The sequence below is a fragment of the Vidua macroura genome, chromosome 7 (assembly GCF_024509145.1).
Source record: "Vidua macroura isolate BioBank_ID:100142 chromosome 7, ASM2450914v1, whole genome shotgun sequence".
Taxonomy (NCBI): domain Eukaryota; kingdom Metazoa; phylum Chordata; class Aves; order Passeriformes; family Viduidae; genus Vidua; species Vidua macroura.
The window spans coordinates 13,879,012-13,903,217 of record NC_071577.1 but is presented as its reverse complement, the minus strand read 5'-3'; the positions used below and the strand labels follow the sequence as shown (position 1 = coordinate 13,903,217).

Here is a 24,206-nt window from a genome sequence, read left to right as displayed (position 1 = left end):
CACCAATGGCCCGGCGCATTGTGGGGCTCGTCACTGGCGGCGGCCCGCCGGGGGCTGTAGTTCTGGGCGGGAGCCGAGCGGAAGCCATCGGGGCCCTTCCTCAGTCGCCGCTGTGTTGCATGCGGGGCTGCGGCGGGAAGAGCGGCGCCGGAGGGAGCGCAGCGTGGGCCGAGTAAGCGAGCACTCGGCGCCGGTCCAGCGGTGCCCTGCCGCCTCACGGGCGAGCGGCGCGCTCCGTGCCTCACACCCCTGCAGGGGTTAATCGTCCCTCCTCTCGCCCCGGCCGGGCCATTCCCCGCCGGGCCGCGGCACCACCCGGGCTGGAAGGTACAGCGGGCCGCGCCGGGTGTTCGGCGGCTTTCCCGAGGCTGGTTGGGGTCGGAGCGCGGTGCCCGAGCGTGAGGCGGTGTCCGGGGCTTGGCCCCGCGGTCCCGGGCGGAGAAGGAATTCCGGCGCCTGTCCGGGTTGGCAGCTGACTGGACTCTTTTGGCGGTGGTGATGCTTTAATGTAACGTAGCGCTGTGTTGAGCTCCGTCTATTCAGTGTAAGCGGGGGCTGCGGGGGTGGCGGTGCCCGCAGGCGGTGCCGGGGTGACCTTCAGCGGCCCGGGGTGCCCGTCACCGAGCGGGCTCCCTGGAGGGTCATGTCACCGCGAACACGAGGCAGCCCTCGGTGACATCTTAGCTGTTGGCTTGCTTGTGTATGGAAGGCAAGGAAATTCTAGCTGCTAGCAACTTCTTAATCACATTGTTTCATTTTAATCAGCTGGTTAAACTGGAGTACCAGTATGTCATTAAGTCATTTACTCTGCCGTCCATGCTAGTGGAGAAATCTTATGTGGAGTAACGTGCTCTTACTTTTATCTTTAATGCAATCTTCAGCTGTTGCATAGGTGCCTATTTCTTGCTTATGTTTCACAGTTACTCTTAACTGATTATGACAGTCTGATGCAGATATTTGATATACTAATAAATAACTTAAGTCAACATTAGAAAGCAACAGTCGATTTTAGGTTTGTTTTCGGATACTTGTGTTCTTTCAAAAGATGTAGCTCTTAGTAAAAATAGGCAGAACTTCTTTTTAATTACACTTCTGACACTGAAGCGAAATTGAAAAAAAATTATTTTCCAATACCTGAAATTTTTCCACTCTAGTGGCAGTGTGACTATTAGAGCTGTATCTGTTTATCGAATTTCTGTTACGAGTACCTGAAAATGTAGTTTGAAGAGCATTGGGAAACCACAGACTTTCCTGAGGGTGGTTTGCCTCTAATAGTAGACTTCTGGAATTAATACTGTGTAGTAGAAGTGCTGTCTTTCAGGAATGATAATTGTGATTTGTTGATTAGTTTCCAAGAAGACACAAATAGAGCATTTTCATTTCTGGTTTGATTGCTAGTGATATTCTGGTGACTGAGTCATATAGATCAGTTTGGTTAATTCTAATACAGAATTGTATCTTAAAATGCTGAGCACTGGCTGGGATGTAGGTCAAGGAACTGAAACTACTTTTTTGGGTGATCAGCCATGCATCAACTGAAAGTGTTAGCAATTTCAGTTAAATGTTATTCAAGTTAATTTCTTCTGAAAAAAGAAAATTTGCGAGAAAAGATGCATACAGATAGTAGTGTTTTGATTATGTATTTACATAAAAAATCTAGGAATTAATAGAACATAGTGTGTGTCTTTAATGTAGGTAACACTCATAGTTTCAGACTAAGGCAGACTTCAATTAGGCATTTGCTGTTTTTACATTGTACTAAGGGTGACATAGACAACCTCCAAACATGTAGGACTTAAATCTTAACTATCAAGCTGTGGTATTCAACAGTATGCATGTATACACGTACATAAAGCATATATACATGTATTTGACAGGTAGTGTTGCCACTTTGGAGAGCATAAGCTGTTACAAATGACAGACAAAGAGAATAAGTGAGCGTGGTTTGGCATGACTGTAGATAAAATAGGACAAAGGAATGTCATTGCCAGTTTCATGATCCCCATGTGATTCACCATTCTCCAAGAGGTGTTCTCCAGCTTCCCCTCTGAAGCCTTTCCCCCATCCCAGAAGAAAAACAATTATGATTGGAAGTCTGTTGCAGGCTTGTTTATGACCATTACAGTTGGTTTTAGGATTATGTTGGCATACTCTTTTAAATATTTTTTTCCTTACATGAGTGAAACACAAGCACTAAATAGATTTTTGTAGGGATAGTATTGGCTGAAAATAACAGGTGTTAGGCAAATGGCAAATGTTACTTCTGATAGACAAAGTTTGTGTTCACATAGATTTGTTTTTCAGTTGATAATCCTTTGTCCTTCATCTCCTACTGGATGGTGTTGAAAAATTTGGCCTCTGCTTCTGAGCACTGGTCCCAGGAATGTTTTGGCAGCAATTCAGTGTGGTCATGTTTGCTATAAGAATAGAACTGTTTCATTAACCTTGAAATGCAGAATATGTTGATTGCTATTAGCTGGCTTGACAGCATTCCAATTTTAGCAATGGAAAAAGTACTGTGTTAATGACTTGATACAATTTTTTAAATTGCATGCTTACATGGCAGTAAAATTTGGCATCTGAGAATAATAATAATGAATAACTCATTTACTTGGCTTGCTTTTGGAAAATGGATGATGTCTTCTCTCTTAGTCAAGTTAGAATCTTCTTTGTTGTTAGAATCTTCTTTGTTGTCAAAATTTTCTTTGTGTTACTTGCGGCCTAATGTCTTGAATCCTGGAATTGTACAGAGAAGCAGACCTAGTTTAGTCTTTCCAAGTACTTGTGAGGAGTCAGCTGCTCTCAACAAATGAAAAATAGCAGGAATAACAGTTTATTTATGTTGCAGTTTGGATATTGTCGATATAGATGCCAATATTTCGCATACATTTTTAACTTTGTGGACAAAGAAATAACACATACAGTTGTCTGTGGTTTCCAGTTGTAAAGCAACTCCCTGATCTTTCTTATAATTCAGGTTTGAATCAGAGTTTCTCTAGTGGTAGAATGTCTTCAGAATTATATTCTATCTTGAGTTGTCCCAGCTCCTTCTGCATCCCTCTGAAATTGCTCAAAGTGGTACTTACAAAGACAAGAGCAATTTTCAATGCTTTATAACTAAATTATCTTTTTCTAAGATTTTAGTCAGTATTGCTTTTTCAAGCAATCTTCACTAGGGTCTTCTGACTCACTGAAGGGAAAAATTATAAAATCTCTTTAGAGCAACTTGGATTCTCTAGGGCAGATTCAGAAGGTGCAGGAATAGTTTTGACTTCTACAAGAAGTGTGCTATATGTAGCCCAGGTTTTAGCTCACTGTTTGGAGCCAAACGATAGCTGAAATGTGAGACACACATTGGGAAGTAAAATTTAATCTAGAGATTACGGAAACACTAAGATTGGGATAGGTATGTGTGTAAAATGTTGTCTGATATTTTCATCTCTCATGAACCTTCCTTGAAAAAAGCCTTCTGAGAGCACCACCCCTGCATATGGGTTGTTCTCCAATATTTGAATTTCCCTTGTTTTTCCTGTGCTCAGTGAGCCTATTAGTAAAAGACGTGAACATCAATGGGAAATTGGCCTATGAGAGAGTAGGGGGACAAAACTGATAAGATGTAGATCAGTGTAGAATAAATATAGTAAATTGACACTGGAAATAATCTTTATAAATAAAGATTAAAATCAATACCTGAGAAACTTTTCTAGCTTCTCTTTTGGACATGTCTTTCTGCATGATTTAACAATTTTAATTTCTAGTCCATCTTTTTATAGCATGGTCATATATTTTAAAGCCATGTTATAAATTTTATGGGGTTTATTTAAATGTATTTAATCATAGTTTTGACTTGCAGGAGGAATCTGCAGTTAGGAAATTGTTTTATAGCTGCAGTGTAGAAGGGTCATGGAGTTACTTTCAGGGTGGAACTGCCCAGTGCTTGAATTTCTACAGAAGTTGCCCCATGGTACAGGAAACTAAAGCTATGAGAAGCACTGGAAATGCAAGCATTAACTTTTATGGTGTTTGCTTATGTAGTAAACTTCTCAAAGGTTTTACAAATGAGTTTGCTCTTTCAATTCAATAGCTTGGTGTTGGCCTGGTGCTCTAGAAAACATTTAGCCAAATCATCTTCCACCCCCCACCCCCCTTGGCTGAACTGAGACTGACCTGCTACAAATAGTGCTTCTGCTTTGCACTTAGAAGAGAGATTAAAACCAATCTTGAGAAGCAGCAGCATTCATTTTTACAGTTTTAAAACTCAAAGGAAAAAGATTGAGTTAGAGTTGTGAAGAAACTGTCCTGTGCTGCTGAACTTTGTCTAGCTGTCTAGTGACTCTTCTTGTTACAAAATAAAGTCATTTGCATGTGTGGGTCTACAGCAGTCTAATTAAATGTCTTATATTATGCTGTATTAAGTTGTTTTAGAGAAGGGGGTATGTATAGTTCATGCTTTTCAGCAATCCATTTAAAAAACAGCCTATAGAATTTTTTTAAATGCTAGAAGCATTTAGATAGAAAATATGCCTGAAATCTCAAATTTTTCTTTTTTATTAAGTGTTTAATATGCATAATAATTACAACTGATAAACAGGTCACATACATAAAGAAATGAATGACAAAACAAGAAGATACTGCACACAAGTATGAGCTGACCTTAATGGAAGAAAGTTCTTTTTTGATCTCCTGCCAAAGTCTACGAGCAGATGAACTGGCAGGCTCCAGACTTGCTTTAAAAAGCTCCTGCACTGTCCATTTTAATCTTGTCAAATAAGAGGTTGCTATAGACAGCAAAACAAACCTCTGATTGTTGTGCTTGATGATTTGAGATCTTGGGGAAACTGTTAAGAGCAAATTTTAAATTAATGAAGGCTTTTAAGAGAATTTTATGTTAACTGAATGCCAGAGGAGGGAAAAGGAGACTGGTTTTCTCTTCAGTTTTATATCTTTCTCTCATCTAAAACTGCTGTTTTATATGGAAGGTGATTAATCAGTCTTGGCAAAGGAAAAATGTATACTTCATTAAACTCTTCTGATAGCTTATCTGAATCAGTCACAGTAGTTTCATTTTCTGGTTTATCTGAGTCCCTGCTGAAGAGAAAACACAAATTTTATCACAGTCCACGAAGTAAATTTTTGATAGGTCCAATTTTTAATTAACAGATTTCTAAAGGAAAAGAGACTCAAGCAAATGCTTTTGTAACACTTAAATTTTTTTAACAATTTAAATGTTAAGGGTGATGTTTTTAAAATCCTGCCTTTAGAATCCATCACTTTAAATAATGTAGTGGCCTAAAGAAAACCTTTTAGTTGGAGCTGCTGTCTGTTAGCATAAAAAGGAAATGCCTTGTTTCAGTGAATGACCTGGATACACTAAATATTTTATGAAAGAAGATGAATAGTACAGACAAAGAGATATTTGACCAAGTCCATGTTTAAGGTGAGCTATCTGCAGGGAGAAAACATTTTAATGCCACTTTTTACGTGTACTGTGTAAACTGGAAATAAAATGCTTGTTTGCCTTTTTTTTTTTTTTAATATTTAATTATAGTACAGAGGGGAAATTCACGCTGAAAGAAACAAAGTCACACCAATTTACCTGTCTCCCTTGAAAGAGTGAAATCTGTTAAACCTGGGCATTCTCTCTGTTTTATTTTTAGGTGATGGGTGAGCTGAGAAGCTGGTGAAGCTTACATGAAATACTTCTACTGATCAGTAGCCCAGGTGAAATAGGCATGTCCTAAGATGGCAGTAGATCTGGAGTATGAACCAGCCTACAGAAGTGAGTCGATGCCGGATTTGTGAGCCTCTGTGCCTTGATGGCTCTCACTTACTCTGTCTCTAAACCAAAGCCATCTTTTTACCAAAGCAGTAAAGGAATGGTGCACAGCTTGATTACAGAATGCTCTTTCCAAGGAAGTGAACTGTGAAGGAAGGACTCATGAGTTTTGATCCCAGGGGCTTGGAGAGCGTCCCTGGTAAGTTGAAGAATTACTATTAAAAATCTTGAATGTGTCTAACATGTCATAAAGCACCAACCTGAAGACAACCTTATGTTTCACATTCTTTGTGCTGCTTATGTGGTATTGTAGAGGAACAAAACCAGTGACATTAGACTCACTTGTAAAGTCACTGTGCACTGTGAAATACTGTATATAGAATTCGTACTGTCAATATACAACATTGGTGTTTTTTCCATTGAAAGATACTGCAGATAGTATTCATCCTGAGTGGAAATCTTGCAAAGATAATCATTGCATACCATTGATATTTTACCAATTTAGTATTAATGTGGGTTTTTTGCAATAACTGTGAAGAGATTAAGGGACACACACAGCATAGAAAGAGCTAAACTTTGATTGCAGGGGTTTAGTATCATGTTTCTCAGAGTGTGATTCCATAAGGATGATAATGAAATTTTATACTTCTTCCCTGATTTCAAAGCAGTATTCACTTGATTTTGCTTACTTTTAAGATTGTTTACATCTATGTTCATTATCAAATCAATGCATAAAACAGAAGAACAAGAAAAATGTGAATTTCCTTCAGAAAAGGGAAGTGTAACAACTATGAAAAGTCAATGAGACTTTAGGAAATCAATAGCTGGTAAAATGTAGGTTTGTGTTTTGGCTCAATGAAGAGGAAAAGAGAAATTCAAACTTAGTATATACATTATATTCAGGAAGTTGGAGGGACACAGTATACCATCTTTTCAGGAAGTTTTGGGATCAGCTGGGGGTGAGGAATTTAAAAGTATTGCAGTATAAATCAAGCATTGATTCAGTAAGTATTCTGTTATTTTGTCTGGTACAGAATAATTATTTCCACATCTACTGAAGATTTATGAAGTATTTTATACTACATAAAATGTATAGTACTGTAGCAGCACTATTAAATTTTACATATATTTAACAATGCACTATTACTGGCATTTACTCTCTTTCAGATGGCTGCTCCAATGAGGACCTTCCTGAGGTGGAGTTGGTGAGCATGCTGGAAGAACAGTTGCCAGATTACCAGTTACGAGTGGACTCTCTGTACCTGTATGAAAATCCAGACTGGATTCAGCCCATGGCTTGCCATGGCCGGCTGCCGGAGATGGCTGCTCCAGCTCGTGAGGAGGACTCCTTCCGTTACATGAGTGAGTCGGTATTTATTTCCCCAGATACTGAAGATAAAAATCTAGATACGCAGTTAATATTAGGAAATGGTCAAATCTGGAAAACTTTGGACAGGTGGAAGAAAAGGCTGATTTCAGGGGACGTGCTTGGGGTTCACACTGCAATTCTAATGGCTGACTTAAGATGGTTAATGACTGCCTGATCATCAGATTACATACTGAAGTAAGAATGAAGATGTGATAGTGAAAAAGAGGCAGGAACCTAGAATTGTGCTAGAAGAGGTATGAGTGTGAAGCAGTTCTGTTTTCAGGAATGTTGACCATGCTGTGGTTGATTTGGTGATGTTCCCCTGATGTTTTGTGTCAGTAATGTTTGTGAAGCACATAATTGCCTGTAGTTTTTAAGTGTTTTCTTGTGAGGAGAATGTATTGTAATCTCTTCAGAGAAATGGGGAAGTCCTGTTTCCTCCATATATTGGAACTATTGGAACAAACCACAGTGTAGAGGGAACTTGTTATTTATATACAATCTGTAATGATTACCTCTTCCTTGTACATGCTACCTCTAAAAGGGTTTTTTTTGTCATTGTTCTTTGTAGTTTAAGCTTCCCAAGGGTGCATAGCAAAGGAATAACAAAGATTAAAATATCACCTCCCAAGAATGCAGTACTCAACAATTTAGAGTGACCTTGTTATGACTTGTACTCGAAGGCTTTGAACTCTTTTAACTGTGGAAAGTAATTGGAAAGCCACTTAATGTTTATTGCTCAGACTGTTTCTGATACTAATATTGCAAGCATAAATGATTTTATAGTCGAGTGAATGCTTTAGTAGTTCACTGGAAGCAGTTGTGTGGTTGGTGGGGCGTGTACTTGCTTCTAAGAGTTAATTATAAAGAGGTGGGATCAGAGTCTAGCTGTGCGTGAGGTGAAACGCAGCTCTGCCGAAGATTTCGGCTCTGCGCCTCACCTGCGTGATGAAACGCAGGGCTCCAAAGGACCTTCAGTCAGTGTGAGCTTGCATTTTCAGCCTGCAGGGAGAGGGAGGGGTTTTATCAACAAAGTTTTCATGAAGCCTGTTGTGTATTATTTGGCTGTCAAGGCTCTGGAGAAAGGTCCATCTTCCTATTTCTCCCAGAGGGTAGTTCTTTTCAAATAGAGAAGGTGTCCTGTGAAAACAGGAAACTGCTTGTAGGAGTTTTTAAAGCAGTTTTTTAAGTTATAAATGTTTTCTTGTAGCAATGACTGAAATTAGTGAAGATATATTAATTTAAATTAATAATTGAATTGAATTAAAAGATAGCAGTTAATCATAACATATAAAACGAATTATTGTATCATTTATGAACACTTTTGTAACTGCTGAGTCATGTAAACTCAAGATAAATATGGTTTGTTTCTCCTAGAAATTGTCCAGACGTTGGTTACACTTGAAATCATAGAAGCTTTTTTGAGACTAGTAACCTACAGGGACATACTGGGAGAGTCCCAGACAAATACAGATATAAATCAAATTCTAGTTATAATTATTGTTGAATAACTTGTTAGGTGAAATTTTAATCTTTCTTTGTTGCCTGGAATTGGGAGTAAATGTGACATGAAGCATGACATGGGGTTTTAGCTGTGTATCTTCCTCCCCCTGTATATGTATGGAAATATTTTTATAACGTTTTCCAGGAGAGAATGCTGAATATATGGTTTGAGTGACTTTGTATTAGAGAAAAAAGCCCCAAAACAACACAGTAGTTATTGCACTTGAGCTCCTCCTCTTTTTATGGCTGCTGCTGCCTATAAGAAGGTCTGTCCCATAAGGTCTGTCAGTTGGGTTCACACTGGTAGTGTTTTCAGTGAGGTGGAAGAATATTTTCTGCTTCAACTGTGCTAGCATAAGAAATCTTGAATTACAAAAGACCTCTTTGGAACTACTTTGTATGTGTGAATAAAGGGTCATGGCACAACATAACAAGAATTTTAACCAAAATGAAGAGTTGCTTGCAACTTTCACTTGGCAAGGTGAGTATTGCATGTGCATGTGTTCTCAAGAGAGATTCTAATAAACTGTATAGCTTTGATCCTGTACTGAGAGAAAATACAGAAATTTTTATAGAGCTAGGTTTCAAAGCTGTTGGTTCTGTGATTGTAGTTATCAGAGTAAAGATATTTGCTCTTGATTTTAGGTACTTACCTACCTGAATAACCTTGGAATTAGCATGGAATCAGTGTAAATTTTTATTAAAGGGACTGGATAGAAACTTATAACTTGAAATCACCTGCTAGGAACAGTTACCACAGGAGAGCTGGCTATAATATTCTGCCTGTAATGGCTGTATCTTAGTTATGTATGTGAATTTTCCAGATATTAATAAGTTAGATGTGTTTGGAGTCCCCTTTTCAGCAGCTAGTCTCAGCAACCAAGTAGTTCAGTAAAATTGTCCTCCAAATGCATTTTATGCTACTGATAGATACGTACTTTAAATTTAGTAGAGAGTTTCTATTTTTTCCCTGCTTAGAAATACAGTTAGTAAGTGAGAGTGCTATAAGTTGAAAGCTCCTGCATGCTTAAACAGCATATGTTGGGTTTTTATGCCTACTGATCTACTTGATGAAAAGCATTTGGTTTGTTACTTTGATATATTTTTCTTTTAAGCTTTTAGAGAAACAGTAAAACTTTTCCTTCTGTGTTGTTCTTCCTGTTCTTCTGTCTTTCAAAATTACAAAGAAGTTTCTTTTATTACTAAAATGCAACTTTGATCTTAGTATAGCTGTAGTGTTATGCTTTAAAAGGTTAATTGTGGCCATTATGTATGTGAAGGGTATAGACAGTTTATATAACATATGTAAATAAAGTTAGTGTGCACTTTAGCTTGGCACTTTACTATCTCATAACTAAGTCCTCAACAAAACAAAGAAAATAACTGATAATTGATAACACTGTATATTCAGAGTAAGAATGCAATTTAAACAAGGTGAAAGAGTGAAGGAAATATTGAGATCAAACCTATAGTAATCTCATTTTGCAGTTCAGTGATGATGGAATTCATTTTGAAACAGGTTAACTTAAATTTTCAGCTGAAGGAGGTACTTCTGTAATTCTTAAATTTATATTGCTGCCTTCTTCACTTTAATGATCCTGACTTCATAAAGTAAGAATAGCAAATTGCTGTTGAGCTTAGCACAAACGTTCATCATCCGATAGAGAGATGTAGAATTCTGCTTCTGAAGAAAATTATATTTAAATGATTCCCTAAAAGGCCTTAGAAAGTGTTAATAGTGAAAAAACTATGTTTACACATGCATTTATTTTTTGATTGTGGTAGATGCATGGCAGAAAATTACCTATTTCCTTACATTTTAATTCTTTCTCTTCTTTTTTCTCTTTTTCCCTTCCATATCTTTCATTATCTGTCACTCTAGCTCTTATTGAACTTCCTTCCTCCTCCTTGGATGGATCTCACAAATTTGCACAAGGTAATTAAGATGCCTTTGTTACCACCATCTTTTTATCAGGACATGAACAAGAGCAGACCAATGCTTTGCAGTTCTAGCACTGTGTTTTGTTCAGAGGTGTCACAAATTCTTCATGCTCTGCTTATTCCTCACTCAGTCATCTTTCCAATCCTACTGTTTCTCAAATTTTTAATAGTTTTACAAACTCTTCAAACATTAGAGTCACTTGATTACTAAGATAGCATTTACTGCTACATCTAAAACCCAGACATACATCATCTCATTTCTTCTGAATTGTTTCCAAGATGGTCAAGCCCTTAATAAATACATTTTCATGACTTGTCTCAGGGGTCTCCATACTTCCTGTGTACAGCTGTCACACAGCCTAGTGGGAATTTTGCTTCAGGGTTAAAGTATGTGTTTAATTGTATTTGGATATGCTCCAATATACTCCTCCTTCTCTCCCCAGCAGGCTGGAGAATTCAATTGCTTAGCTGTATTCAAAAAGTTGCTCTTTGGAGTTTTTTCTCCTTTTTCTAAATTTGAAAGATGTGTGAGCACTTCAAGTCTTACTTAACATTGCTGAAAAGCGCAAATGTTCAATACCTCATTTATCAATTTCCCAAATGAGTATTGTTTCACATTTCTGAAGTTGAAGGTGCATTTTCATAGCTTCTGCTAGCTTCATCAACCAAGTACTGTATTTGTATATAAACATCATCTGAGTTCAGCTCTCCTTCTTCCCACAATCTTCTTGTCTTTCCTTCAATAAAATAAGCATGTTTGTTTCTCTTCAGTTCTTGGCACAGATAATGTGGAGCAGAAAGACTGCGGTGAAGCTGACATGGTCAAACATCTGTTAGCTGAGGTATGCTTGTCACTGTCACGCTGTGTTAATGCAGTTGAGGGAATGTATTTGAGGGAGAGTTTTTATTCAGCTGTTGACCATTTTGATTCAGTTATCTTCAAGAGCTGCTTATCAAACACGTGAGTAATGAGAAGCTACCCATTTGCTTGCACCACCTCAGAAACAAAATGTAACAAAACTATGGGCACCCATGAAGCCAGTGAGTATAAGAAAGAAACAGCTTTCTTCTGATTTCCTGTTGCTCCTCTGCTTGTACCCTTTCACCACTGTTTAAGCTGACCAGTCTGTTCTGGAGGAAGTGTGACTGGGAAGGCCACAGGCCCAAGTAAGTGTGTGATTTTTGTGTGTGTGTTATTCAACAGAGCCCACATAATCTTTGTACTCAGCACAAAACACAAAACTGTCCCCAGGTTTGGTGCTTTCCCTTCCTGTTACTGCAAATGGCTGTGGAGGAGAATATGCTGTATCAAAAAACACAGTTATGGATGTGTTCTGGATCCAAGTGATGAAGCATTAATAATTTTCTAACAGTGTTGATCTATTTGAGAGTGAAGGGGGAATCTCAGAGTGCTGATGCATTGAGCAATATCTAGGAGAATCTAAAACTACTCTGAATTTAAACCTTACATGATCAAAAGGAAACATTTTTTCTCATTTTGTGAGCAGAAGGATCGGGACCTGGAACTGGCAGCGCGAATTGGACAAGCCCTCCTTAAGCGAAATCATCTGTTGATGGAGCAGAATGAAGCACTGGAAGAACAGTTAGGACAAACTCTAGACAGAGTAAGTGATTGCTTTTCTTTTTTTTTTTTTTTTCCCTTTATTTAGTTTTGTTCTCATTTTTTCTGTCCTTTTTTTTTTTTCCATTTATGATGGTGGTAAGAGGATTAAAAGAAATATATCATTTTGGGGTGATTGGTGCTCTTGGACTACAGAAATGTGCTTAGGTGCCATTCTCTTGTTCAATCACTTTTTGCAGTCCAGGAATTGAATATGAAGACAATATATTGTAATTACTGAGAAATTATGAGAATGTTAGATATCATTAGGGTATATCAGACTATAAATCTGATTTCCCACTGTTAAACTAAAAATGGACTAATATAAGTCAAAATAAGAGATTGATATCTGACATGAGCTGCTACATAACTTCACAGGTGAGGAAACAGAAAGTGAGCTGGGTGCTTACACTAAGAGTAAACAAATGAATAAATAAAATTTAATGAAAAGTGAATTCTGATCAAGATCTTCACTCCATCTCTTCCTGTAAGCACAAATGCTTGATCTAACATTTTCTTTGTTGTTTTTTTTTTTTTCCTTAAAAAAATAATTAAATAGTTGACAAATAACCCTGTGGTCAAGAGATGTAGTGTAACCTACAGTGAAATGGATTCAGCTGCTTGTGTAAAACAGTATGCTGGTGACAAGGGTGTACTCATAATCAGCTGTAGGACAGCATAAACTTAGGTATTCATATAAAAATGTAGATAAGCAAAATAGATTTTATCAAAATGAGATCTGTCTCTTCTTTTGTTTTTAATTGTCCTATGGGTCATTTAATGTGCAAACTGGAAGGTACCATTCTGTACATATGAATAGTTGTCTCTCAGTCTTTTTCTCCAGGAACTCAAGAATTCAGAGTAATGATCATAATCAAAATGATAGCTAGCATGTTAAAATGAAATAATATATCAAGGCAACTGGGAAATCATTTTGCAGTAAACTATTTAAAAAGTAAGTTCTGTTGTTCATTTTTGTGGTGTCTTGAATTTTCAGTCTCCCTTGCAGTGGTAAAATTACAATTTTGCGAACTTCCTGTAAATAAATGGAGGTGTGAGCTATTCAGGAGCAGTGACGTTCTAGAGGCTGCATAAATAATACAGTATGATATTGTGTATGTAAAATGTATTTCATGTGGTGGTGATCTTCGCTTGTTCTAGGTTAATCAGCTGCAGCATGAACTGTCAAAGAAGGATGACCTGCTACGTATTGTTTCCATCGCTTCTGAGGAGAGTGAGACGGATTCCAGCTGTTCCACACCACTGCGCTTCAACGAGTCTTTCACTGTCTCCCATGATCCATTGCAGCTGGATGTCCTGCAGGATAAACTAAGAGAGCTGGAGGAAGAGAACCTGGCTCTGCGATCCAAGGTATATCCAACTGATGGCATGTGCTGTGTGTGCTGAGTGTGAAACAAATAATCAGGGTGTTCAAAATCCAGCAGCAGGGTTTCTCTTGAAGCACATGGCTATTTGGTGTCACTATACGCAAATCATTCCCGAGCACTTTCCCTCCGTGCCCACATCCTTCTGTTTCCTTCATTCCTCATTATCTCCAGAGTTCTCCAGCAGTCTGTTCTCAGTGCAGTTTGTGATACATGAAAAAGCGTGGGAAGATATATGAGCACCCACCAAAAGTACTTGGACACATCAGGCCCTCCAGCTCATGTAGTTTGTTTTGATATAAATCCGACTGCAATGAGCAGGAGTATTTGGGGAATTCCATTCTGATGCTGTTGTTTTTGTCAGAAGATATTTAAAGGTTAATAAGCTTCCACTTAAATTATTTTAAAGACACACTTAGTTGTGACTATATGATTAGTTCTCTATTTTAACTGGTCTTTCATGTGTGTAAAGCTTGAATACAGGCTCTAGATGTGCCATTAGAAGGATAGAGACTAAATGGCCAGACAAAAAATGGCTACAGAATGGAACCAACAGCAAAGGTTCCAAGAATTGGAGTCAACGAATGCAGTGCCTTTTCTTTGGTAGTGAAGAGTGGAACTTGTAAAATAGGACATTGTTTAAAACTGGGTTATTTTTGTTGCCTTTAAGAAAAGGGGGTGTTGTTTGTAAGAAAAGTGAAGATAATTTATTTTGTGTGTGTGTGTGTGTGGTGTTTTGATTTTTTTATGTGAGTTTTTCCCAATATAAGCTTGTTATACCAGTACTACAGTAGATTCCTTTAATGTCAATAAAATACACTTCTGCCCTTGTTTTATCTCCAAAATACTCAGCCTGAGATGCCCATTCTTCCTAAAACTCCATAAGACTAACTGGATATGTCAGTAGTGTTGTAGGATAAGAAAGAGAAGATTGCCTTTATTTTGCTCCTAAGCCTGTATATGATTGCAAGTTTACAGGCCAGCCAGGTCTCAATCATTCTGTGATATAACATAACCTTCAGTGACTTGAAATAGCCTCAATTACAATGAGCCTCTATTTGATTTTATATTTCATGTGACAGCACTATGTAAAGAGGCGTATTTGCCTGCACTTGTGTAAATGTACTGTTTGCTGGGATAATCTTTAAAACCATTTGCTGAGTTTTACAGTGTGAATCCCTTACTGGCAAACAGTTCTGAGTATAGAAGATTTGGCTGTGCTAAATTTAGTATTACCATCCTCACAATCAAAAGAGACATGGGAATCTAGAGTGCTTCATATTGTTTAGATATGTTGTGATACTCAGTCTCTGGCCCAGAAAATTTAGTCTAAATAGACAAGTTTGAAATATGGAGAAAAGCTGTTCTATTAAGAGATTTTCAGTGCCATAAGAGAGTTGGCTAACATCAGTCAGTTTTCAAGGTGTTTTTTTTAACTTAAGTTTTTGAAACAAATTAAATTGCTTATTTCTGATTTCTGTCTTGGTTCACCTTCCCTACCAAATTACATATTTTTGCAACAGTTTTTTATTAGAGCCAAGAGATCAGGCTTTGTTCATGTGTCTATCTGTCTTTCACATAAAACACCTGTAAAATTCTGGGAAACAGGTTATGTTGGAAAACATAACCTGTTGCATAGAATTTTTAAAGAGAGAGGGGAGACTCTTCAGTTGCGAGAATTTTAGAAGTAAAAATTTATAACATTATAGATAAACTGAAATTGTTATTGATAAGTGAATAATTTTCTCAAAGGCTTGCCATCTGAAGTCAGAAACCATTACATACGAAGAGAAGGAACAGCAGCTGGTCAATGACTGTGTCAAAGAACTCCGTGAGTATCCAGGCTGTATTTTGCAATAACAGGATGGTAGGTGAAATACCTAGTGCCTACATCTTCTTAGTTAACCCTGAACCTAAAAATGGGCTTCAGTAATTTATGCTAATCATTGAAGTCTTGCCCTTAGCCCAAGTGCAAGGTTGTTTCTGTATTTTATCAGATTTCACTCTGGCATTCAAATTCAGTAGTGTGTCATGTTCAGAAGGGAAAAATGAACACAAAAGGTGATGTCCATAAACTTTCTAAACTGAAGCCTACAGACATTGAAAATCAATAAAATATTCTCCTTGTATATTCAGCACACTTGACACTGAAATGGGTCAGTGTCTACATTCTTAAAACTATGAACACATTAGTTTTAGAATATATGTTATGAACCAAAGCATTTAAATAAGCAAGTGGCTTAATTTGTCTAGAGCAGCTGTTTGTATTTGCTTTGGGGACAGTGGTAGTTAATAACAAGATTAATTCAGAATCAGACTTTTCCAGAATATTTCAAGTCTGGCCTTGATCATGAGTCGTTATGTCATTTGAAATTGTTTTATTGTGGTCATTTCACATACTGATCATGTGTGTTTCAGATTCTACATGCTTGGTTCTTAATATGTTATACCTGCATTTGAAATTAACTTTTTTTCCTCCTTCTCCCCACTGTTACTCTTTTCCTTATGGATGTTCGGAGGCACCTACTTTTATGTATTATGAATTGATTTCCTAAGAGAATTGGTGGTTTTGGAGATTGTTTTTGACTTTCACTCATCCTTTCTGGGATTTAGGTTTGGTTTGGGGTTGTTTTTGTGGTTTTTTTTGTGGGAGAACATCTTGATTAAGTTCCTTTTGTGTTTTGTAGGGCAAACAAATGCTCAGATTTCCAGGATAACAGAGGAGTTGTCAGAGAAGAGTGAGGAGGTGATTCGCTACCAGGAAGAGATCTCATCCCTTTTGTCCCAGATTGTTGATCTTCAGCATAAACTCAAAGAGGTAAGGGAATGCTGATAAAGTGTCCGTGTGTGCACAGATATCTGTGCAGCATGCACGTGCCAGTGCTTACCGCAGGCAAAAACTGACTTGGCAAGCCACGGGGTTGCACTGTTCCTGGAAAGTGTGGCAGAGGATCAGTCTCTTGGGGAAATCAGCTGAGAAAATGATGAGCACCTTTTTGTGCTTTCAGAATATGATTGAGAAGGAGGAGCTGAAACTTCACTTACAAGCCTCCAAAGATGCTCAGAGACAACTGACAGCAGAGGTATTTAAGACTTCTATAACATACATTTAGATAAATGTTTGGGACAGAATACAGGAGAAAGAAAACTGAGAGAAAGTGGGAACTACTGCTTTTTAATTATGTAGGATTTTAATCTTTCATTGTGTTAAGTCATATGATTGGAGGAAAAGAATGATTATTTTACTTAAGCCTACACAAATATTTTTGTAGTTCACAGGAGTATAAAAGGCAAGGAGCGTGTTTCAAATAGGGAGGTCTTACTATTCTTAGTTATGAGAAAAAGAGTGCTTTAGTGTGAATATTACTGATTGTATCAACAGTACTGTGGCTCATTAGATTTTAAGGCAGTTCTCTTTTTTTGCTTCTTTTGCATCAGTATTTAGTGTATTTGCATTTTTTTCATGTATTTTCCTTTGAATTTCATCATACTTTTTCCTCTTTTGAATCTTTGTGCTTTGTCACTAAAACTGCTACGGATGCTGTACTGTTGTCCATTCCAGTTGTGGGCATGTGCCCTGCAGCTGAAAGAATCTTGCAGTGTTGAATCAGCCATTCTAGGTTACTGCAGGAGTTCATTCTCTCCGAAGAGATCATGTGATGGCCTCTTGTCTCTTCCAGCTCCATGAGTTTCAAGACCGGAATGCAGAGTGTCTGGGGATGTTGCACGAGTCCCAGGAAGAAGTGAAGTTGCTGCGCAGTAGAGCCAGCTCTGTCGCTTGTCTCTGCCACCCGCAGTCTCGTGGAGCATTTCCTGTGGTAACCAGCACCTCTAGCATGGCACACACCAGCTGGCACACACAGCTGTGGCAGTGAGCAGCTGTAGGAGCACAACAGCCTTTGCAGGAACTGCAGCCAGAACTATTTTGTAGTAGACAAAGGAGCTGATCTTTTGGTTTTTCAATTCTTTAATGTGTACACTTGTTAGAAATTTAGGAAATTAGTTAGGAAACTAACTGTTCACTTGACATACTGTGACACTGCAATTATTTTTCCATTTCTGTTTAATAAGGGAATTGGCATGTTCTATAGCTTATGCTCAGTTGTGCTAGTGTCTTATTTGATGTTGGTGTGAATTTTTTACTCAACAGTGTTTCTTTAAGAAACGGAGCATCTCACATACTCAAAATATTTGGGAATTCTTCAGGTTTTGGTTGGTTGCTCTGTGTGTACAGAATCACTCATGTACACTTGTAAGAAGTGCTCTTAAAACTGTAGCTTAACTAAAGCAACTAACATACAGAGTACATAAAGAAACACAAAGAAAAAGCAAATGTTGATAATGAAAACTGAACCCCATCCTGGTTACACATGGGTATAGTTATGGTGGAAAACTGTCCCACATGCCCTTACTTCAGAGGCAGAAGGGTTTGTCCAAAGCATACTGATACTGGGCAAACAAATGCTGATTGTTAAAAGTAATTTTTACAGATATTTTCTGCTAAAATTGTCAGAAGGAAGACTTGAATCTAATTTGTCAACTCTTATGGTTTCCATTTTTCTCTAGGATTCCCTTGCAGCAGAAATTGAAGGGACAATGCGGAAGGAATTGAGTCAGGCTGATGAATCTGTTCTCTCCAAGCAAAAGTATGTTTTCAGATCTCCATGTGCTATTTTGATACTTATCCATAGACTTGTATTAATTAAGGTGAAACTGATTTTGGGGACTCCATAAATGCATATATTCCCTCTATAATGTTTTCATTGTAAATAAAAAAAGGTTTGTAGTATTTGGTAATCTTTTCAATTTTGAAACCTGCTACTCTTACTTGATTCTGTAAAGAAGCTGGGAATTGATAAAAGGATGTTATTTCATTCTTTAATTTGAAACTTCTTGATCCAAATTCTCTGATGCACAGGACTAGTTTTACCCCTTTTAATGCTTATAGAAAAATTGCTGGACAAATGACATTATAGCTGAAAGATATATAAGAGTTTTTAAAACCCTGAAGACCTGTTCCTGGATCTCATGATTCTGAGCAAGGAGTAATAAACTAAATATGTGCTTCTGAAAGCATATACAAATTAAATAAATAAAATATATACTTTTGAATATTCTAAAGCAGTTATCAGTAGAAGTTCAGATCTTTCAGGTAAAGAAGTGGTAATTCTGATGCTTAATAGAGTAGATCTCTTGAAGACATGAGTGTTTAGGCAATCATGTTTTTCTGAACATCTTATAGTGGGGTCTCCACAGACTTTTCAAACTTTGTTTTTCAGAGATTTTTCTTTATTATATCTTCTTTGCTTCTGAAAACCACGTTTGTTTGTCTTTTCCACAGGGTTCAACAGAAGCGAGTGTTTGACACTGTCAAGGTTGCTAATGTCATCCGTGGCCGCTCCTCTTCCTTTCCTGCGCCGTTGCCAATCCCTGGATCAAATCGCTCGAGTGCTGTTATGACAGCAAAGCCCTTCCAGTCTGGCGTGCACCACTTGGAGTGCCACACACAGATGGCCCCAGGGAGCAGCTCTGAGAAGAATTTGAAGTAGGAAGCACAGCCTGTTACCTTCTTCTGAAAAGAACTGATTCAAAACTAAACCTAGACTGGACTTCTGCTGTGTAATAGAGAAATAGTTAATTTAATGGGCTTAATATCTATTATTATTTGATGTTTCTCACAGAGACACTCACAGTCCTGGCCAGCCGGGAACCCCTGGAGACAATGACCTGGTCACAGCTCTGCACAGGCTCTCTCTGCGTCGTCAGAACTACCTGAGTGAGAAGCAGTTCTTTGAGGAGGAGTGGGACCGAAAAATGTATTTGCTGGCTGAGCAGAAAGATGAGGCTAGTAGCTGCAGTACACCAACAGAAAGCTCTTTTTCCCCAAGTACAAACTCAGAATTCACGGATCTCTCTGCCAGCTCTAGTAATCTCCGCGTTCTCCTACCAGAGAAGTTGCAAATTGTCAAACCCATTGAAGGTAAGAGGATGATCTTCGTTCTCTCATTAGCAGAAAAGGATTTTATGTTTGCCAGCTAAATCATCGTATGTACAGCTGGGTATGATGTGCAGTAACAGGAAGCAGTAGTATTTGGTAGGCTCCATGCCGGTGTTAGGCTGCTTCTTGGCATTGCTGTCCAGTGGGTGTGTGGCTCACAGCAGCCGGCTGCACTTCTTTTCATAATGCATTCTTGTAACTCAATACAGTAGTAGGTAATGGCTCTCTGAATCTCTTCTCTTTTGTCACACCAGGATCTCAGACCCTTTTTCATTGGCAGCAGCTTGCTCGACCCAACCTCGGCACCATTCTTGACCCAAGACCAGGTGTTGTTACTAAAGGCTTTACCCCTCTGTCTGATGATACTGTGCACCACATCTCTGACCTGGAGGAAGATGATGAGGAAGAGGGTGAAGGAGGTATAACATTTCAAGCACAACAGTCCTTCCCAGAGGAAAAGAAATGTGCATTGTCAAAGCCAGCAGCAGGCATTTTCGTGCCATCTATTACTTCAGCAACAGTACCACTCACTGGTAAGAAGCATGGTTAGTGTTTCTTCCTAAGTCTATTTAGCAGTGTCCTTTACTCTATGGAAAGTATTTGTGTGGTAATGCTGTCTTTGCTATTCTTGTTCTTTACTTCAAAAAAAAGGACTCAAAAAATTAGCAGTGATAATAACATTGTCTTAGACTTTGATTCATTCTTATATGTCTTTATTTTTATCCTTAATGCATGTAAATTCTTCACATTGCAGCCTCAAATCCAGGGAAGTGTCTATCTTCAACAAATTCCACATTTACCTTCACTACCTGTAGGATCCTTCACCCATCTGATGTCACTCAAGTAACTCCCAGGTATGAGGACTGCTAACATTCTAAATGCTGCTGCATAGGATTAAACAGTTACTTTCTGGCTTTTGATACATGGACCAGTTTTAAAAATACTAAGGCAGTTAGGCAACATGTAGGATGTTACTTATAAAAATAGTTGTAATTACAAAGGAAAACTTGGAATTCTCTAGAGTGAGAATTAAAACAAGTTAAGGTAACTTGAAGTAAATTTTAACTCTTAAGTAGCAGATGCCTTGTATCATACAGCTATTGTGGAAAAAAAATTCCATGATGATTTATTTTCTGATTCAGTTATATTTTTTTTAATTAACTGGACAACTATGTTAATATTCTGTCTAATAGAGTACAGGAGATCACAGAAGGTAAATTCATTGGTACTTTGCAGAACAGTAATTCTGATTACTGAAGCTGTCACAGCTGATAGCAATAGTTAAGGTTTTTCTTGAGTCTTCTGTATACAAAAATGCAAATGAAGAGCAGGTATATAAATGTCTAATGTGTGTATATTCTTTGTTTAATTTTTATTTTCTTTCAGTTCCATGGGTGCTCTATTTTCACTGGGGAATACTGGCAGTAGTACTGGAAACCCAGTAGTGAGCACTCCAGCAGCTCTTCCTTACAGACTAAGTATTGGAGAATTTGTTACCAACAGAAGAGACTCAACTACTACTTTCAGCAGCACAAGCAGCCTGGCTAAACTTTTGCAAGAACGAGGCATCTCTGCCAAGGTTTATGACAGCCCCATGTTAGAAAAACTGCCTTTGCTGCAACCCCCTCGAACTCTTCCCATTCCTTCTACTCCACCAAATTCTCCTTCGCGTTCACCTTGTCCTTCCCCTCCACTGTTTGAGCTTCGAGTGCATCACTCAGACAATTTCCTGGCTTCTCGACCAGCAGAAACGTTTTTGCAGGAAATGTATGGCCTAAAGCCCTCCCGTAACGTCCCAGACATAGGCCAGCTGAAGATGAGCCTTGTGGACAGACTGAAGAGGCTGGGCATTGCCAGGGTGATCAAGCCCCCTGAAACACAGGACCATGGCAAGAATCAGGGGCCAGAGGTTGGCTTGCAGAGGCAGGACTCAACTGGGTTCTTAAATGCAGGTAGCAACTTAATGGCAGGACTGAGAAGAAACCAGAGTCTTCCAGCCATAATTGGAGCACTGGGAGCTCCTGTTTGCACACAGTCATCAAAAATGGATATACTAAAGGAAGACTAACTGGCCTGAAAGGTGTTTGACTTAGAGCACAGTAAATAATTTGAGGGATGAACATCCAGTACAGGCATTGTTAGGTGTGTTACAGAAGCGTTGGAGAAGGCATGTGCATGTTAAAATGTGGGAAAGACAAGCGTTGGGACCAAGGAGCAAAGGAACATTGCTTGGGTTTGAGGAAGAAGGTTTTTGTGGGAGACAGAAAGGTAAAACCAAAGCTTTATTTCAAGACCCCCCTTCAGCATCTTGTCTTAACTTAGTCAGAAGTGAAGACTGTTGTAGACATTTTCAATGTTTTAACCCTTTAACCTCTATGTGTAGGTATTTTATTTTTTTCCACCATACACCCATAGTATTTACTAGTTGTTTGCAGTCAGGCTACATAATTTAAATATAATATTAAAATAACAATCAGTCTGACCAGCATTATCAGCCCAAGTTCCTCTCTGTAGCAAACAAATATGAAAACTTGGAATTTTTTTTCATTCTTTTATTTTCCATTTCAGAAGCTCTGCTCTTTTGAACACCTCCTCACTTTGAGAAGCAGGGGAGAGAATCTTTAGCTCTATGTAAGAAAGTAATACTTCAGTTTACAAACACAGGATTTATATTTTGAAAGAGTGCAATTGTGTTAGTGAGGTATTGACAGAAGTTAATTTCTTTCCAGAGCTTGTGAACAAAGCACACAGAGAAATGTGCAATGAATAAGAATTAAGAACCAGAATAGTGTGTTGGGGTGAGAACATCCAGCTAAGAAATCTTTCCAAAGTGTAGAGTGCATCTATTTAAATGAGGATAGTTTTATGCACACACACTCACACAAATATCTCAGGCACGTTTCAGCATTGCAAAAGGAAATAAACCCTAGGTGCTTGATTAAGGGCTTCTTTTTAAAGACTTAAATGGAGAACATTTACTTCAAGGAAATTGTTGGAAGTTCAGAAAACTGCCTCTTGTCTTGCCAAGTACACATTCTTTATATTTGATAGTTCTCCAGTAAACTTTATGTCTTTCATTCAATTATTTCTCATTTTAAGTAGGATTTTGTTTAAAAGATTTCATTAAGAGCAAAATTTGTCAGTCTCTAAATAGAAACAGGAAGAAAAAAGCTGGTGTTCTTTGTAGCATTTTAATGAATATTGAAATCCAGTGACCAGTGATGGAGTGTGTTTCTGAACATAGCTGAGGCAGAGTTTCCAACTCAAAAAAGAACTTCATTTTAGAAATCTGGTTTCTGAGTGTTAATTATAAAAATATTACTGCCCATGCTACTTTTTTGATTCCTTCCTGTCCAAGATTCTAATCATAAATGAACAATCTACAACAGATGTTTTGTGTAACTTAAGAAAAAGTTGTCTTTGCCAGTGACCTGAATAGAAACAGCTTCTTAGTCTTTATATAAATTTTCACTGTACCTCTCAACATTATAAAATGATTTGTTTCCATACAATTAGATTAAGCAGTTAAGTTTACCTTGCCTGTTACTATGTAAGTGGGGTATAGCTGGCAGCTGTCTAGGGGTGTGGTGTGAAGCATCAGTGCAGTCACACTGATTTGCATTTGCTGTTAGGCATATTATCCATAATCAGTACCCTTGTTGCTGCAGAGGTGAATGGAGTAGGGCAGGAAAAGAAAGCTTCTTAACCTTGTTTATAGGAAATTTGTAATGTGGCCTTTACAGTTCTGTAGATCTTGTAATGACTCTTTGATATTTTTGTTTTGTAAAGGGAAAAGGAGTAACCACTTCAAACTTGCACAGGGATTCTTGTCTGTCAGCAGCGCACAGAAATATTCCAGAACTCCTGGAGCTGCCTTTTGCTCTCTAAGCAAAATCTTACACTTACAAAAGGTGAATTTTATTTGAAAGACTATATACGGGTTAATTTTGGTTTTTAAGTGAAAAATATTTAATTTTTTCATGTAAGTATTTATGTTTGTATGTACTTAGCTGTGCATGGTGTCTTGCCTAGCTACATAAGGTAAGAGTGAAAGGAGGGAGTGCCATGTTGGTCTCCAGTGGCCTGGGATGGGTATTTCTGCTGTGTAACTTCCAGGGAAACAAGTTAGTAAAAGCTTAGACAGTTTGGTACCAACAGAGAAGTGTAGCATGTCAAAAGTCCGTCCATTTTATGTGTTTATTGTAGGAATACCTGAGTTACAGATAAATTTTTGAAGGTACTACACTGTGTTTCTAACTGGCTTCATAAGATAACTCCAGCCACTGGATCAGCAGAGTAGCAAATCTGCTAAGGCAGAATTCCTTTGGCAGACTGTGGTTCAGGTAAAACTAATCTACAAGCATATAAATGAAATGCATGTTTCTCTTGGGGACACTTCCCTATTCCATAGCCCAGCAATATAAACTGGCTCAGTTCAAACAATGCTGTGGATGTTGAGAGGTTGGTTTGTTCTGTAGCTGAGGTGTATCATCAGATACTTTACATAAGGCAAAAAGAAAATGGAAGAACCTCTATACCATGGTGTTTGTGTGTGTTTACCCAGTTGGTTGATGCTGTGGTGCAGTGTTCTGTCATGCATTTATGCCTTTAAA

At 38.1% G+C, this 24,206-nt stretch overlaps 1 protein-coding gene across 2 annotated transcripts; it reads left to right on the top strand.

Annotated features, from left to right (window-relative positions):
• The first annotated feature begins 2 nt into the window (after positions 1-2).
• On the top strand, positions 3-23,475 carry TRAK2 (trafficking kinesin protein 2). Of its 2 annotated transcripts, XM_053982165.1 has the most exons (17): positions 3-327; positions 5,658-5,975; positions 6,944-7,138; positions 11,361-11,431; positions 12,098-12,214; positions 13,372-13,581; positions 15,348-15,426; positions 16,283-16,413; positions 16,604-16,678; positions 17,276-17,413; positions 18,162-18,241; positions 18,937-19,140; positions 19,277-19,575; positions 19,848-20,126; positions 20,348-20,447; positions 20,980-21,673; positions 23,383-23,439. In XM_053982165.1, the coding sequence occupies exons 2-16, from the start codon at positions 5,939-5,941 to the stop codon at positions 21,659-21,661; spliced, it is 2,697 nt and encodes an 898-aa protein (XP_053838140.1). In that variant the 5' UTR covers positions 3-327; positions 5,658-5,938; the 3' UTR covers positions 21,662-21,673; positions 23,383-23,439. The 2 variants fall into 2 exon arrangements, with proteins under 2 accessions (XP_053838140.1, XP_053838139.1); XM_053982164.1 differs by having other exon boundaries at positions 20,980-23,475.
• Positions 23,476-24,206: the final 731 nt, after the last annotated feature.